Source organism: Panthera pardus, unplaced genomic scaffold (assembly GCF_024362965.1).
Source record: "Panthera pardus isolate Hobbes unplaced genomic scaffold, ASM2436296v1 HiC_scaffold_8, whole genome shotgun sequence".
Lineage (NCBI taxonomy): Eukaryota > Metazoa > Chordata > Mammalia > Carnivora > Felidae > Panthera > Panthera pardus.
Window position 1 is genome coordinate 17,120,317 of NW_026527013.1, and position 16,334 is coordinate 17,136,650.

At 47.3% G+C, this 16,334-nt stretch overlaps 1 protein-coding gene across 4 annotated transcripts in view; it reads right to left on the minus strand.

Annotated features, from left to right (window-relative positions):
• Positions 1–2,797: 2,797 nt before the first annotated feature.
• SMARCC1 (SWI/SNF related, matrix associated, actin dependent regulator of chromatin subfamily c member 1) overlaps positions 2,798–16,334 on the minus strand; it is a 172,199-nt gene continuing 158,662 nt past the window's right edge. For 3 of the 4 annotated variants that reach the window (XM_053897598.1, XM_053897597.1, XM_053897600.1), the window contains exons 27-28: positions 7,200–7,376; positions 2,798–4,970 (exon numbers count right to left, since the gene is read on the minus strand). In XM_053897598.1, coding sequence (XP_053753573.1) covers positions 4,873–4,970; positions 7,200–7,376 — 275 coding nt within the window. In that variant the 3' untranslated portion in view covers positions 2,798–4,872. Of the gene's footprint in view, positions 4,971–5,240; positions 5,523–7,199; positions 7,377–16,334 lie in introns of those variants that run through there. The other variant, XM_053897599.1, reaches the window with a different exon arrangement.

Genomic DNA, 16,334 nt, shown 5'->3' on the forward strand with positions numbered 1-16,334 from the left:
GGGGATGAGCTGCTGGTAGTGGACCTTCTTGCACTATTACCAGGAAGAAGAGAAGAACCAAGGGCCAGGGACTTGAGTTATTAGCGCTGACAACCACCTCCTCACGCAGGAACTGGGTTCTTCTCAATTGTACAAGTATTGATCCTAGAAAAGCATGTGACAATTTAGAGGTGGGCATCTTGTCCAGGCAGGCAGTGGGTTTGCTGCAAGACTGCTGCAAAAGCCCCTGAATTTCATTACCCTAAAGCCAAGTCATTTGGGAGAAAGCCACACAGCACAGCCAACACAGCATCAGATATGGAGCAACTAGGCCTCTCCCAGCTGGCGACCTCTCCAAGTGCTTCTCAGGAACCCCACAGCTACTGTACCATAAGCAGACCGGAAAAAGGAATGCCAGTCAATCTGGATGGCCATGGGAAATCCGTAAGTGGCAGGGCCAAATCAGCCATGGAAATCAGCTTGTGCAACGGGGTTATTACCATCCAATGTCACTGCTGCTTCCTAACTCCCTCAGGGACCATCTGGTGGTAGTGAGAGCACCTTAGGTGGGAGGTTGCCGTAGAAGAGAGCGGGGAGTATTTTCTTTCCTCAGTTGTCTAAAGGTGGTGGTCACAGTGCTGTATTAAGGCATGGCTATTTTGCTGAAGTTTGCAAAGGCTATACCCTAAAGGTCTGTAGTGGAAGGGCCTCGAGAGGCCTCTGGGGACACAAGAGAATAAAGATGGATCTAGTTCTTCAAGGCAGGTGAGGAACAGGAAGAGGGGATCAGAAAAGGCTCTCCCTCCTTGGGGTCTCACGAGTTGGGAGAGGGCTGGGGGATCCGCGGGGAGAGCTAGCTCCGGCTGTTTTTGGAACCTCTGATTAAGCTGATTCACAGGACTCTCCCCCTTTAGTCACTACTGTCTCAGCTCTGGTTTCAAGTTCAGGGTCAAAGGTGCTTCCTAATAGGAGAGGTGGCAGGCCTAAAAACAAGCCACAGGGAAATGAAGTCCAGGGGGGCCATTCACAAGGAGACCCAACATCAGGGCTCCTGGACTTCCATCCCATTCTGCAAGGTGACTTTCTTGGATGGACATAACCCATTAACAGGGGATCAAAGTACTTTGACCTTGTCCCCAAGAAGTCCTCCGTCAACAGGAGCAACTGAAGTGCCATCATGTTCCAGGAACGGTTGAACAGAAAGCAGCGGGGTTTCCATAAAGACTCAGGGCTGGCACTGCATATCCAGATAAAAGGGTGCTCTATTAGGATGAGGTCTTCCTGGAAAGATGAACCCTCCTCGGGTTAGCACATCCAGTGGGACAGGACAGGCCAGAAATTGTGAAAGCACATCCAATTCACAGACTATTTACCTTACCCCCCAGAAAGCTCAATTACACCGTTTCTTTTTCTTCAGGAACACTTGGCACTCTCTAAAAAAATCCTATTTCTTACTAGCTACTTTGGGTCTGGTATTCCTCCACCTCATAAGAGCATAAGCGGCCTGCGGTGCAGTGGCCTTGCCTACCTTATTCATAGTTATTATTTCATGGCATGCAAGGTCCAATGCCTGGCACATACGCCTGCAAATGTTAACTGGGCTAATGGAGCTCATAGGATGGACTGTCAGGAACCGTAGAGATCTTGCTCTACCATACAGCCTTCCTGAGTAGTGGTTCTCAAAGGGTGGTCCTTTGACCAGGTGCATCAGGATCCCCTGGGAATACGTTAAAAACACAAAATTTCAGAACTCACTCCAGACTTACTGAATCAGTTCTGAGGGCAGGGCTCAGCTGCTTGCATGCGAAAAATCCTATCGGTGACCCTGATCCATACTGAGGTTGGAAAACTGCTGTCCTTAATCACATTTGGGGGAACCACACCACAGTAAGGATCTGAGGAGACTGTGAGAGATTGATTGATTGTACATGTCCTGTTATGCTTTAAATAGAACTCACACTCAAATTTATAAACCAGTCTTTAACTTGGATCAAGGATTAACCTCCTTCATCACCCTAGGGTAGCAATGGAACTCTGGGGGACCCCGCTGGCCTGAACACCCCTTACTGGAGGGAAGAGTTGGAACAGGTCTGAAAGCAAAGCACAACTGGCCCGGCACACTTCTGGAAGAAGCCGAACGTTCACCTCTCTGCAGACCCAGATTCCACTTTTTTTTGCCTCACTGGGTTCATACGCATCTTGAAGGCAATGGCTTCTGTCTTCTGCACAGGGTTTGCATCTGTGGGTGCTCAAAGGCTGTCCTTAAAAGTGTATCAAGGTTCACAGAATTAACTGCCCTTAAGGCCTGCCTCCAACTTGAGGCTGTCTACACTGCATCCTGACATTCTCTAGCTTGCCAAAGCAAAACTACTCATTCTTCTCTTGGCAGGGTCAGGATGTTGGCCATACCCCTTTCTTCATTTTTACCATGGAAACAAACAGTGGGCAAGGCACATTTAACTGTATACTCCTTAAGTGTCATGAAATGGTCAGTCAGGAGGCCCCGAATCACTGAACTTTAATTGCTGACCAGGACTGGGTGGGGCTGAATATTTAGGTTCTTCATAGGACACATGAAGAGACTGATGTGTGAATGCAGAGAATGGGACTAGAATCCAGAAACGTTCTATTTATTCACTGAAAAAGGGAGATTAGGCCTTCTTGATCAATTTCCTCCAATCTTCCAAAACTCCCCCTTCTCCAAAATAACACCACACTGAGACACGTTTGTACAAAAAAAACCCCACGTATTATTCCCATCCCCCCCCCCCCCCAAATTGGGTGGCTGTATGACAGGAACGAAACCAGATCAAAGACATGAAAAGAAAAAGTCACCACTTATATTGAAACATAACAGTGTTAAGAATTCAGGTATTCTGTAGAATTGTTACCAGCATAGTAAAAATATTTCCACCTGGATCTTTTAAATTTGAAAGCGATCACATTAAAGACCTGAGGTTACAAGGGACCACAGTATGAACCAGAATTCCATTTTCCTTCTAAGAACCCAGTGGAAAAGGTAAGTATTTGGAATGAGTTTCCTTTGGGAAAGACTGGCAGGAAATAGGGAAAAAAAACCCTGGCCACTGTCAAAAGGCACTGGGATCTTTCTGGAGGCAAATGCATTGGAATCAAACTCCAGCAGGAACGAGCTCATTTTCACTCCGAGAGTCTAGAACACACACACAAAAGGAACAAGGTCTCCTTGGTTCCAGTACTCTGATGGTAACCGGGGCTACCTGGTTAGAGGCAACACCTGAGGGTTTGAAAGGCAAATTTTAATTGTGGTTTTATTTATTTTTTTGCTTTCTGATACTAAGAGAAAAAGTTGAGGTGTTTTACAAATACCTCCCTACATCCTCTCATATGTAAAGCTTTACAGAATATATAGAAAAAGATACCCAAAAGGTGTTCCACTTTGCATTCTAAATAATGAAACTGCCACTTGAGAGGGTGACATGAAGAGGCCAGGTGCTTTGGAAATCAAGCTCCACCAAACACACCCTTCCCCCATCCACAGAAGAACAGAAGGCAGGAAGGACAAGAGAAAACCAAGAACTCTCAAGTCATTCATCAGCAGGGGTTGAAATGGGCTCAAGTTAAGGCATTTTTGTGGCTCTTCCTCTGGAATGGCATTCCAATCTCCCACTCCGAGTACCCCAGCCCTCAAAAGCATGATGCTCTGATTGCCAACTGGGTTCCTTGGTACCCCCAGCATCTCCTTGGCAACCCTGACAGATGGAATGTGAGATCTCAGAAAGGGAAGGGAGAAGGTATGAGAGGCCATTGATCCTGCCCCACTTCTCCAATCCCATCCCAAACCTAAAGTACCGCTTCACTAAACCCCACTCACCCTGGACTGCAAGAGGTAGTTTGGGGACTTGAACCCCCAGCCATCCTAACCAAGTTCCATGAGCTAGAATATTTAGCACTATCTACTTACTTTTTTCTTTTTTTTTTTCCTTTTTAAAGGTTTTTTGAAAGAGGGAAAAAAAGAATGAGTACAAAGCAGTGAATAGTGGACTAGACTCATTCGATAGTCATTGCCCTAGACTCCTACAGCTTTCCTGGCTAGTCTAGGGAACTAAGGAATGCCTCCCCAAATCCCTCCCCCAAACCAACAAACCATCTGCATAGAAAGCCAAACCGGTGGGCCAGGGATGGAGTGGGTCTGCTCTAATGCTTGTGCGCTACCCTACCAGGGACTGAAGGGGCGTGTTCCGCTACTCAGGGTGGAGGTCCCTCATGGTCCTCGCTGGGAATAAAATCAGTGGGGTCCCTTCCCCATCTCTTCGAATTTTGGTGCGTCTGTGTGGGGCAAAAGTCTCATGAAACTTCATCATCAGCACCAATCTCAGCTCAGGTTAGCAGAAATAAGGTCACTTATAATGCCTTTAGGTATGTTCCTTTTGGCTATTCCCTCTGCCCATCACCATTTTTTTGGTTCCTATTAACTTAGGATGCTCTCGTTTAAAGCAACAATGACAAAGGAAAAAAAAAAAGATAATGATTATAAAGCATTATCCACATAAGACAAAGCAAAAAACTGTGGGGGAGCCAAAATGACAGACATCAAAATCTAATGCTGACAGGACCTGCAGAGAAACTGTACGCATACCCCACACCAGGCTGTGGGGGATGCGGGCTACTGTCAGGATGACCAGGGCACACTGTCACCATAAGCCTCTCCTTGTGTACTGGCTGAGGAACTAACACAAGAGGTGTCAGAGCATGGAGAGGGCTGGCAAGAGGAATGGGGAAATATGGGATGCGTGCTTGGGGCTGTGAGGAGAAAAATCCTAAAAGAAACCCAAGGAAGCTGAGGAACACAAGTCTCGTCATCCGCACTCCAGCTGGTGGCGCCGGGCGTGGACACGGCCTGCATCTTCCAGGCTAGGGGGCGGCCGAGGCTGGTGGGCCTGGAGCAGGAGGCGGAGGGACTCCATCCGTGGGCGGCGGAGGCGGTGGCGGCTGCTGCGGCGGAGGGGCATCTGCAAACACAGCCAAGAGGGACTCGTCATTGCTGGAAACGCAAGGGCTTGGGGAAGAGCCCGTTCAGAGAGAGATGCCACGGGAAGTAATCTTCCTCGCAGCAGGCAATCAGCACAGACTTTGTGGCACTGCTGCCACTGTGGTCTTCGCAGTTCAGGTCCACTGGCCCTCCAGGTCCCCGCTCAGGTGCTGGGGTGTCTGAATCTGTCCCAACCTCCTCCAAGGCGAGGCCCACCCCTTCCAAGAATCACTCCAGACCTTGTCAGAACTTAAGTGTATTTTGAGTTTATTGCATTTTGATGGTTCTAATTGTTATTTCTTCAGTTAAATGATAAGCTCCTTCCTGGGCAAGTTCTGGGTCTTCTTTCTCTCACAGTGCCTGGCCTAGGTGGGCACAAAATAGATTATCAATAACTTCTTGTTGATTAAGTGTCTCCACCAGGGCCAGAGAGCTTCACTCGAGGCGGCTGCTCACAAGGTGGACAGTCCTGGGATGCCCCACAGCTCCTGAACTGCAGTCCTTGGATTTTTGGCCAAAACTAGGTCAGGTCCTGAAGGGAACAATTAGTATCAGTGTCTGGGGCTCTTTCCTATTTCAACTTTAGCTGCTTAGCGTACAAAGGAACCCTAGAGATTATTTAATCCAGGGCTTTTAAAACCTTTTGATTTTGTCAGAAATAAAAACATATGAAACAAATAAATAATTCAAGCACAGCCTTGCTCACTGGTCAGTTCATCCAACTTCCCCCCAAGAGATTGCCACCAAACTGCCAAAGCTCTTCAAAGCTCTGAGAGAGAGCCCACTGGTCAAATCTCTTGAGTCCTCTTTTCAGAGGGGGAAACTAAGGCCTGAAGGGAGGAAGCACCCTGGCCGAGGAGGCCTGCCTGGTACCCAACAGCCAAGTCAGTGGCTCAGAATCCCTGAAACACTCACTTGTGGCAGGTAGTGGGGACCCGAAACCCCCCATATTCTCAAGGTGCTCCCCTGACGGCCCTTCAGGATGAAATCCTGGACAGTGTAAAGACCAGCGATCTCAGCTCTTGCAACTGGGATGGCAAATCGGGCAAGTCTCCCGGCAGGCTGACACATTTGCCTACCATCTGTAAGTTAACGACGTGAAGGTTCTCTTGCCAAGGAAAAGAAGTATCCCTATACTACAACCTCTGACTGGGACTCAAAGGAGATCATTTTTTCTATTGTCATGATCCTATACCCAGCTACACGGCTTTCTTCCATGCTCCCACACTATCTTAGTCCCTAGGGGCCCAGAGAGAAAGGAGATGAGCTTTTATACAGCCTGCCTCCTGGCCCTGTGAAGCCTCCCTGAGCGCTGCAGCGCACTCCAGGCACTTTGTGGTAAATCCTGTATACTACTATCCACTTGTTCGTTTCTTGTTTTCCCAACTACAGCTCCTGGAGACTAGGAATTCTCGAGACCTAGCTCTCGGTACCGTCAATAGGAGTTGACTCCTTGGCACGTATGTGAACATCTAAATGAACCAGGACTAAAGACGTGGCTGGGTTATCTGGCCACTACTGACTGCATTTTGGGACCATTCTGAGAAGATCTACAGGAGTAAAGGACAGGTCAGAGCTTCTGAAGCAGTCTTCTGGAGGCCAGGACTGAGGGAGAGCAAGGAACTGGCTTCATACACCTGCCAGACACACACTGTGTCCTCTCCATGGAGTCTGCTGGGACCTCCTGTTCCTTCTCAACATAGCCCCTCAATACTCCCTCCTTAGTCTAAGTTGCTACTACCGACATCCCGGAGTAGATATGAGAAACTTGTTATTTCTGCCCTAAACTGTTTTTTTCTTTCTTTGACCCTCCAATTTTGAAACCTGTGTCCATAGAGGCTCCTGTAGGAAAACAACTAGCAGCTCAGTATGTCTAATAAGATTCAAGCTAGACCGGCTTAAATAGGAGCAGGCGAGGAATGACCTTTTGGCCTCCCCACAGACCTCAGTGTCGAGAGTGCAGGCCACAAAGGTTATGGCACATGCAGCCAAACGCTGCAAGCATTTGCACTCGTCACCTGTGCACCTGCTCATCAGGGGCGGTGAAGAGCATGGACCACAGATCGATCCTCTGGAATCCCTGTCACAGGCTGCACTGTCCACGGACCTGCCACACTATAGATAATCTAGAGAACAAAGCCTTTGTCCCTTGTCTCCAGCCCTCCCAGAGAGACCCTAGGGTGATGCTTCCCCCCACCACACTACTTACACATGCCGTTAGGTGCCGTGAGGGGTACCCGGGGTCCTAAGATGTTTCCTGGCATTGGAGGCATACCGGGAGGAGCTGGGCCACTCCCAGGCGGGTGGATGTTGGCTGCAACGGTGGGAATCATGCGGCCTGGCATGGGCTGCCCAGGGATCATGGAACCTGGGCCTGGTATCTGACCTGTGGAAAGAGATTTAAAGTATTAAGGTAAGTGTACTAGGAAGAAAGGGATCAATTCAATGCCCAAGAATGCTAAATACAAATACCTAACCCTCCAAAGGATTTAAAATACCAAAAGAACAATAATCTGTAATAATCTCTATGCCCAGATTTTCATTTTTTGGAGGAGAAGGAAGGATAATGGGGCATCTATGGAGTGAATGACTACCCTAAACACTGGTATAGGCAGGCAGCTGAAGAATCATTACAAGAAAAACACCCTAAAAAAAAGCTGTCATTTTGGTTACTTTGGGTGGACAGTGGTCATACATCTTCCTGAGGACACAAAATGCCAAGCACAGACCACAGGGGATGGAGAGGACTTTAACAGCACACGAGTGCACAGTCTGAGGATAGCAGCTCAGTTAAGAATGAGCTTTACACATGGGCTTTGTGGGAGGAAATATCTGAAAAGGTACTGGTCACAACTGAAATCAACATTATAAAGCGATTCTGACCAGAATCTCCAAGTCCTGTCCACAAAAAAGTCTCTCCTTCAAAACCCCACCATGAAACACTGGCCCCAGAGAACCACAGTGGTGGTGGTTGTGGGGGATTAGCAAGAAAAATGGATAATACCTTCATCTCTTTCTACCGGTTTGAAATTGACAAACGGAGACACTATACACAAGAACAGTAAAATACCTCCTTGTCTGCAGTTTCACACTGAGCCTTCAGGACTTTCAGAAAACATTTTCTGTAGAGCCAGATAGTAAATATCTGGACCTTACAGATCATATGGTCTTGTTCACAGCTTTTCTTATTAACTAATTAGTTAAGTTTTGAAGGAGAGGGGAGGGGCAGAGAGAGAATCCCAAGCAGGCTCTGCACGGTCAGTGGGGAGTTCAATGCAGGGCTTAAACTCATGAACCGTGAGATCATAACCTGAGCCGAAATCAAGAGTTGGACACTTAACCGACTGAGCTACCCAGGTGCTTTTCAACTTTGCCACTGTAGGTAGCATGAAGGCAGTTACAGATGGCATACGGGTGTCGTAGATAATAGGTGAGACTGAATCTCAAATATTTATGGACTCTGAAATGTGTTATTTCATGTAATCTTCATAGGATATAAGTATTTTTCTTTTGAGTCCCCCACCTGTGCCATTTAAACTGTAAAAACCATTCTTAGCCTGTGGTCCATACAAAAACAGGAGATGGGCCAGGTTTGGTCTGCAGATTGTAGTTTGCCAATCCTGGTTTAGATAGGAGTATTTTCTCTTAAACTCAGAAGTTTGGCTGCTAGGCTTGGTTTTAAAGGGCCACAAGCAAAGGAGACTAGTTTAATGGGGACAAACCAAGGTTGAAGCACTCTTTTGCATGTGCATATGAACTCTACATACATGTAGGTAAATTATAGTCTCTACAGAATAAGGAAAGAGAATCTATGGTTTTGTTTTTATAAATCTAGGGATTTCAGTATCTCTGTAAGGTCAGCTGTATGAAACTAAATACAGGTTTCGGGGCACCTGGCTGCCTCAGTTAGTGAAGCGTGCGACTCTTGATCTTCGGGTTGTGGGCTTGAGCCCCATGTTGGGCATAGAGATTATTTTAAAAACAAATAAAAATTTAAACAAATTTAACAAAGGAGGCACCTGGGTGACTCAGGTCATGATCCCAGTGTTGTGGGATCAAGCCCTACATTAGTTAGGCTCTGCACTGAGCATGGAGCCTGCTTGGGATTCCCTCCTCTCCCTCTGCCCTCCTCCCCCACTCATGTGTTCTTTCTCTAAATGGAAAGAAAAGAAAGAAAAGAAAGAAAAGAAAGAAAGAAGGAAAGAAAGAAAGAAAGAAAGAAAAAATTAAATACAGGTTTCTAGACATAGTTCTGAGACAGCTAGAAGTAAGAATGCTTGAGGTCCAATCTTGGAAAATTTGGGACATGGGACTATCTGATAGCTAATGGTCAATTAAAACAGACAGAGCGGGGTGCCTGGGTGGCTCAGTCGGTTGAGCGTCTGACTTCAGCTCAGGTCATGGTTTCACAGTTTGTGAGTTTGAGCTCTGCATCAGGCTCTGTGCTGACAGCTCAGAGCCTGGAACCTGCTTCAGATTCTGTGTCTCCCTCTCTCTCTGCCCTCCCCCACTTGCGCTCTATCAAAAATAAATAAACATTATAAAAAATAATAAAAAAATAAAACATACAGAGCAGTACTGGAGACAACTTAAGGGATGTCCTCTGTCACTGTTTAGAAAAAGCCCTGTCTTAAGAAAGACATACAAAGCTTCAAGCCTCACACCATCTATTTCCAGTGTCTGTTCTCTGACCTAGGTAGGACCCAGACAAAGGAGGCCCTCACTACAGGGGTAGCAGTGAAGAGAACTCCGGAGGTTCGAGAGTCAGGGAAGAGTGGTCTATTGTCTCTGGGGGACAATTTTTGTAAAGCAAAGTATACCAACATCGTGCCTCAGAATAAACGGGACAGCAAGCTTTGGGCCCTGAGGCCCATCTTTCTGAGCTCTACAATGCAATCATTTGAGAGCCCAGCAGAGGAGTCTCCAAGGTCCATCCACTGGAGGACAGCTTGGTCAAATCGCTTCAGAGGAGGCAAGAGCAGCTACTGGGCTTACTTCTGGTCTGACACTGCCACCCACTCTTATACCAACTGGCCATCAGAGCCAAATGCTGTTGGGTGCCCATACCACAGTGCGAGGACACATACAGATAGTGATGAGGAGCCTATCAACTTAGGGAATGAAATGGGGATGAAAGGAAGAGTATGTTATACATCATACATCCCATAGATGTACAAGGGTAGCAGGATGCTGGAAGAGGAAAACAACAGAAGGAGCAAGCCAAAACACCTGGAACCTTCCAGTCAACTTAGACAATCTTGTGGATGACCTGGGATTTTAGATGACGTGCAATAAACTGAAGGAGGGGGTTAGAGATAGGACAACAGCAGATTTTCCTAAGCACAAGGCCCAGCCTGAGTTAAGCAATCAGAAAATAACATGAGTGTCACTCCTATTACTCCTGAGAGCTGCCACTTGGTTGTAGCATCTTTCTACTTGCTGTTCCCTGAGGTACCTGCATCACTTTATTACCCATCACCTGCACTTTGCTGAGGAGCAGCAGGCTCAAAAAGGTTAAGAAAAACATACTCAGGTTAGGGCCATGCTACTCACGGTCTGTCTGATAGGACTCAGCAAAGGGGCTGGATGAGCCCTGCACAGAGAATGGGGACTTATTTATTTCTGAGAGAGAGAGAGACAGAGAGACAGAGAGAGAGAGAGAGAGAGAGACAGACACACACACACACACACACACGCTCACGCATGAGTCGGGGAGAGGCAGAGAGAGAAAGAGACAGAAAATCTGAAGAGGGCTCTGTGCTGACAGCAGAGAGCCCCATGCAGGGCTCGAACTCACAAACTGTGAGATCATGACCTGAGCTAAAGTCAGACACTTACCCAACTGAGCCACCCAAGTGGCCCCTGGTGAAAGGTTTTGGAAGAGGGAGGAATGTGGGGCTCATGGCCTGTGTGGAGAGCTTTCAGAAGGGATACAGAGGAGTTGGAGCCTAAAGCAGAGAAAAAGAGCTTCTGCAGAGAAGCAAGGACTGTGTGAGGGCAGGAAGCGTAGATAAGAGTAGGAGCTTAGGGGTGGGTGGGGGACAGCACCCCACAGGCAACCTGGGGTTGGGTGAGAGAGCAAGACTGAGGGCAAGCATACAGGGGAAGAATTCGGCGGGCAGAGTGCAGCGGGGATGAAGTGGACAGGACAGGCAAGGACTCCTGCTCTGGGAAAGAGAGACATGGGACTGGCCACCCAGTGAGTGGAGTGTGATGAGGTGGGGTGCAGGGAAGGTACCGAACTCTTGAAGGTTCCCACGAGCAGTGCCCCAGACTTCTGAGTCAGGACCAGTCCTCTGCCGCTGTTCAAGAGGCTGTGACTTTTAGGAGATGCTCTTCCAGCACCTCTACTGCCACGTACCCGAACTAGGCCACTACTAAAAGTCACCATCTGCTCTGGAGTCTAAGTCTCTACAAGTCATTGTTAAAGGTATTCTGGTGGTGTGACAGGGAGACAGCAGACTTTTGTCGTTGGAGGCAGGAGGCCTGCTTTTAAGCCTTGGACTTTTATTATTTTTTTTAATTTTTAAAATTTTTAGAGAGACAGAGAGCATGAGTTGGGGAGAGGGGCAGAGAGGGAGGGGGGAGGGATGGAGGAGGAGGAGGAGGAGGAGGAGGAGGAGGAGGAGGAGGAGGAGGAGGAGGAGGAGGAGAGGGAGAGGGAGAGGGAGAGGGAGAGGGAGAGGGAGAGGGAGAGGGAGAGGGAGAGGGGGAGAGGGAGGAGAGGGAGGGAGGGAGGGAAGGAGGGAGGGAGGGAGGGAGAGAGAGAGACAGAGAATATCTCAAACAGGTTCCATGTGCAGAAGAGCTCCATGTGGGGCTTGATCCCACGACCCTGGGATCATGACCTGAGCTAACTGAGCTAACTGACCTGAACTAACTGAGCCACACAGGCACCCCTCCAACCTCTCAATTCTAACCTTGAGATGAAACACTTTTCATGGAGTTGTGGTCAATGGAAGCCAAGTGCTAGACCAGCCAATACAGCCCGTGTCTATCAGTGGGTACAAGCTGCCTCCTGCTTCCAAATTCAACCTGGACAAGAGGCCTCAAGCAAGCGGGGAAGAACATTTTGCCTGCCCTTCTCAGATCTCTCTCCAGGAAACTGAAGGCAATAGTGAAGCACGCCTTTACAAAAAAAAGGTCAGAACGAGTCCTGGTGAGGGAGGAAGAAGAGCGAGCAAGCAGGTATGTGCTCACAGAAATGGCAGGATACATGACCGTGCAGTCCCAACTGCTTCTTATTTTCAGCAGGCCAGAGCTTTAGGCTTTGACATGAAGGACAAGATTGCCCCACCTCCTGGATCACCAGTGGGCATCCCTGTCAGTAGCCACCCAGTACCATCCTCAACAAGGAAAGTACAGATGGAACTAACCAGACTGGAAAACTAAACAGTGTGATCTCACTTCCACTTCACCCCAACTGAGACGAGTGTTCTTGGGCAAGTCACTGAGGATGCCCAGAGCCTCGCTCTGCAGATTATATAGAGTGAAGCTAGATATCTGCCCCCTCTCACCGTATGACTTTCTGTATCATCAAGGAAATGGCTTGTTATAGTGCCTTATTATGTCACTGGCTCTTCCAACATGTTATGAAAGCAAATATTTTCATTTTATAGACCGGAAACAGAATTTGTAAGAGGTATCAGATCCAAGTCTTCTGACTCTAAATCGAATTCTCTATCATACTATTCTTTGCTCAAATGAAACAGTTCATGTGAAAGGACTTAACAGAACAGTCAGCATTAGAAAATAAAAATCAGGTGTGCCTGGGCGGCTCAGTAGGTTGAGTGTCCTACTCTTGATCTCAGTTTAGGTCTTGATCTCAGAGTTGTGAGTTCAAGCCCAGTGTTGGGCTCTGTGCTGGGTGTGAAGCCTACTTAAAAGAACAAAACCAAAAACACACAAAACAATTAAGGTGTATACTTTAGTTCCAGCCACCACGTTTTCTTCCTTGCTATTATAAGACTGCTCTGCTTCCTGCAGTAAGTTTTTCTTTTTTTTTTAAACTTTATTTATTTTTGAGACAAAGAGAGACAGAGCATGAACGGGGGAGGGTCAGAGAGAGGGAAACACAGAATCTGAAACAGGCTCCAGGCTCTGAGCACAGAGCCCAATGCGGGGCTCGAACTCACGGAGATCATGACCTGAGCCAAAGTCGGCTGCTTAACTGACTGAGCCACCCAGGTGCCCCCTGCAGTAAGTTTTTAATTTAACAAACACATTTTGGCCCCCTGCAGTGGGCTGGCTGGTGACCCCCAAACAGATATGGACATGTTCCAACACCTGGAACCTGTAAATGCAGCCATCTTTGCAAATGGGATTAAGTTAAAGGTCCTGAGATGAGAAGATCACCCTGGATTATCTTGGTGGGTCCTAAATCCAATGACAAGTGTCCTTATAAGAGACACATGGCCACAAGCCAGGGAATGCCACCAGCCATCAGAAGCTGGAAGAGGCAAGGAAGAGACTATCCCCTAAGACCCCTGAAGAGAGCAAGCCTTCCTAGATTATGAACTTCTAGCTCTTAGAACGGAGGCAACACATGTCTGTTGTTTTAAGTCACCAAGTTTGTGAAAGGGGAAGACATAAAGACTGAGTCACTCGCCAATATCATAAAGTGTGTAAACAGGAGAGCCCAGATCTGACTTGGGTGTTGTGGCTCCAGAGATGGTGTCTGTACTGCAGTGCACCCTGTGGATGAGGGTCTGGAGGAGGGGATCCATCCTTTGTCCAGCAGACTGTGTGATGCAATCCTTGCTGCTACTAAACCAATGGGTCAGTTGTCTGACCCACACCCAGCTCCAGAGAGAAACAATTCTCCAACCAGCAGCTCGGTGTGGGAATTCCAGCAGGGAAACAAGCTATTCAGGAAACAATCTGGGAAAGAGGAGAATCGACTACAGATTGACACAGACCCATGAGGTGATGCCTACCCAACATGCACTGAGCTAGGGCTGCAGGCTCTTGCCATCAGGGCCCAGTGGTGCCATTTCCGAAGCTAGGTGCTCAGTGGCAGTGGCCTGTTTACCTATTTCCCTATTTCTTTACGGCAACAAGCTGTGATAGGGCAGCTTTAGGGTTTTCCCAGGGCATAAACCCAATGGCTGCAAAAAAAACTTCTTTTTCTTGATCTAAATCCTGAAGCCTTCTGAAAACCAAAGTTTTCCTACCTTCCTGTCATAGCAGGGCAAGAAAGCCAATGAGACACAGATGTACAGGGTACAAGAGAACAATAGCTCCTTGAGAGAGGTGGCAGCAGACAGGAAGTATCAGAGGAAAAATAGTTGACTTCTACTTAGGCAGACAAACACTTCTCAGGAAAGGAAGGGGCATGAAGAGCAGTCAATATCCATCCAGAGGTTACTGCTGTCACGCTATACAACTCACGGTGTGGGTGCATCTAGGGCAATGCATTTAGGGAACAGATAGCGGGAGACAAGGATGTCATTCTCAGTCAGGGTCTACCATTTGCCAGGCAATGACAGTTATCTCATTGAAATTTCTGGGCTGTCAGGCAGACTGGAAGACAGAAAGAGCCCAGTTTCAAGATAAGGAAATGAAGTCTCAGAGAGACTATGTAATTTGGCCCCAAATCCCAAGAACAGAGACAGAGAAGATCAAACTCAGGTCTGTCTGCTCCCAAGGCTCGTTCTCTTTTCCTTAACACCTACACTATCTTACCTTGATGGAGTAGCTCTCTTCTTGGAAAAGATGTTTTCTAACATAAAATTTGAAATGGGGCAGAATTTAAGAGGACTGGTAAGAGAACAGAATCAATTTCTCGAAATACAAACTCTGTCCTCTTGAAATCTAAACATTCCTGTGTTCTTTCTGGTGTCTGACAAAGCTCTTATCACTTTTAGAAGGATGACAATGTCTGAAAGTACTTTCATGACCTCTTACTAAACAGGAAGAGATCTGGCCCACATGAACGTGAAATGCACAGGAGTAGACCTTATGAAGCAAAAAAGGGTGCACTTGTATGTGTCTTCCAGGAAAAAAAAAAAAAAAAAAAATCAGGTATCTCCTTCCCTGGTAGAGAGGGAGGTGAGAGAGACAGACGACATGAGGCTTTAAGACAGCAGCATCAAAGCAAAAACTGGTGGGAGTTTGACCTACATACAAGCTCTAGAACACACACACACACACACACACACACACACACCCCAAAAACAGCAGGCATCCAAAGCCTGAAAAATGGAAAGGTTTGCTAAAATTAGGTTTAGCCTAGTGGAAAAATCCCTCACACTCTCTCAGGTTTATTAGCTCTTTTACTAAAGCATGATACCCAACATGCCTGGTGGAATATTTAAGGATTTTTATTTTTGGGGATGGGAGAGGCAGGTGGCAGAAGAACATGAAACTAGGAAAGGAAACTCGTGAATTTCCAATCTTGAACACATTTCATTGCTCCGTTTCTAACTGTCCACAACACATCCACTGGCTGAGTGCCCCGGAGAACGGAAATAACACAATCGGGGCCAAGTGAGGGGAAGCCCAGGCTCCTAGGGGACTCCTCCTTCTGCAGAGCTTCCGGGGGGGGGGGGGGGCGGGGGCGCCTGCAACAGACATTCTTTGTTGAAGACTGGGTCCTCACTGTTCTCTTTGTAAGGGGAACCTGCTACTCCGGAAAGTGGCTCAGGATCCTTGTTATCCATGTGACGCAAGCAGGACCGAAGGCCCAGCAGATACTAAAAACTTGGCCAATGTGATGAGCCATTCCTTTCTCCTTTTTGGTGTGGGACTGGGAGTTCAGGGGGTGGGCTGGGAAGGGATGACTGGTTGGAATCCTTTCCTAAGCACCGTTTCTCACAGGTAGGGTTGTGTACGTGAGTCTAACCTGGGGGTTTAAAAGTCAAGTGACTAATGCCTTGGTGGAAATTTCCTTAAACAACCAACATTTTACTAATTCTAGTCTTATCATTAAAACATCATCTATACCATATCTGAGTTCTCATCAATTCAGACCAATTCCTATTCTGGTTTTTTAAGGCACTTCTAAAAATTCTTCTACTATTAACCATGAGGAAACCATAAAGGTATTTAAGCCAGTGTGTCCTTTTCCTTTTCACACACAGAGGCTTCCTCAATGCAGGCAGCTCATTCCAGATCCATGAAAATTCCAGAGTGCTTCATTTACTATAAATGCCCAGGGGAAAGGAGGGCAGAGCTTACACCACACCTATGAACTATATTTTTGTCGTTTCCTTTCGACTCAACTCACTGATACGTCATGCTCCTTTAAGAATGGGCCGAGGCCTGGGGCACCGGGGTGGCTCAGCTGGTTAAGCATCCAACTTCAGCTCATGATCTCAAGGTCCATGGGTCTGAGCCCTGCATT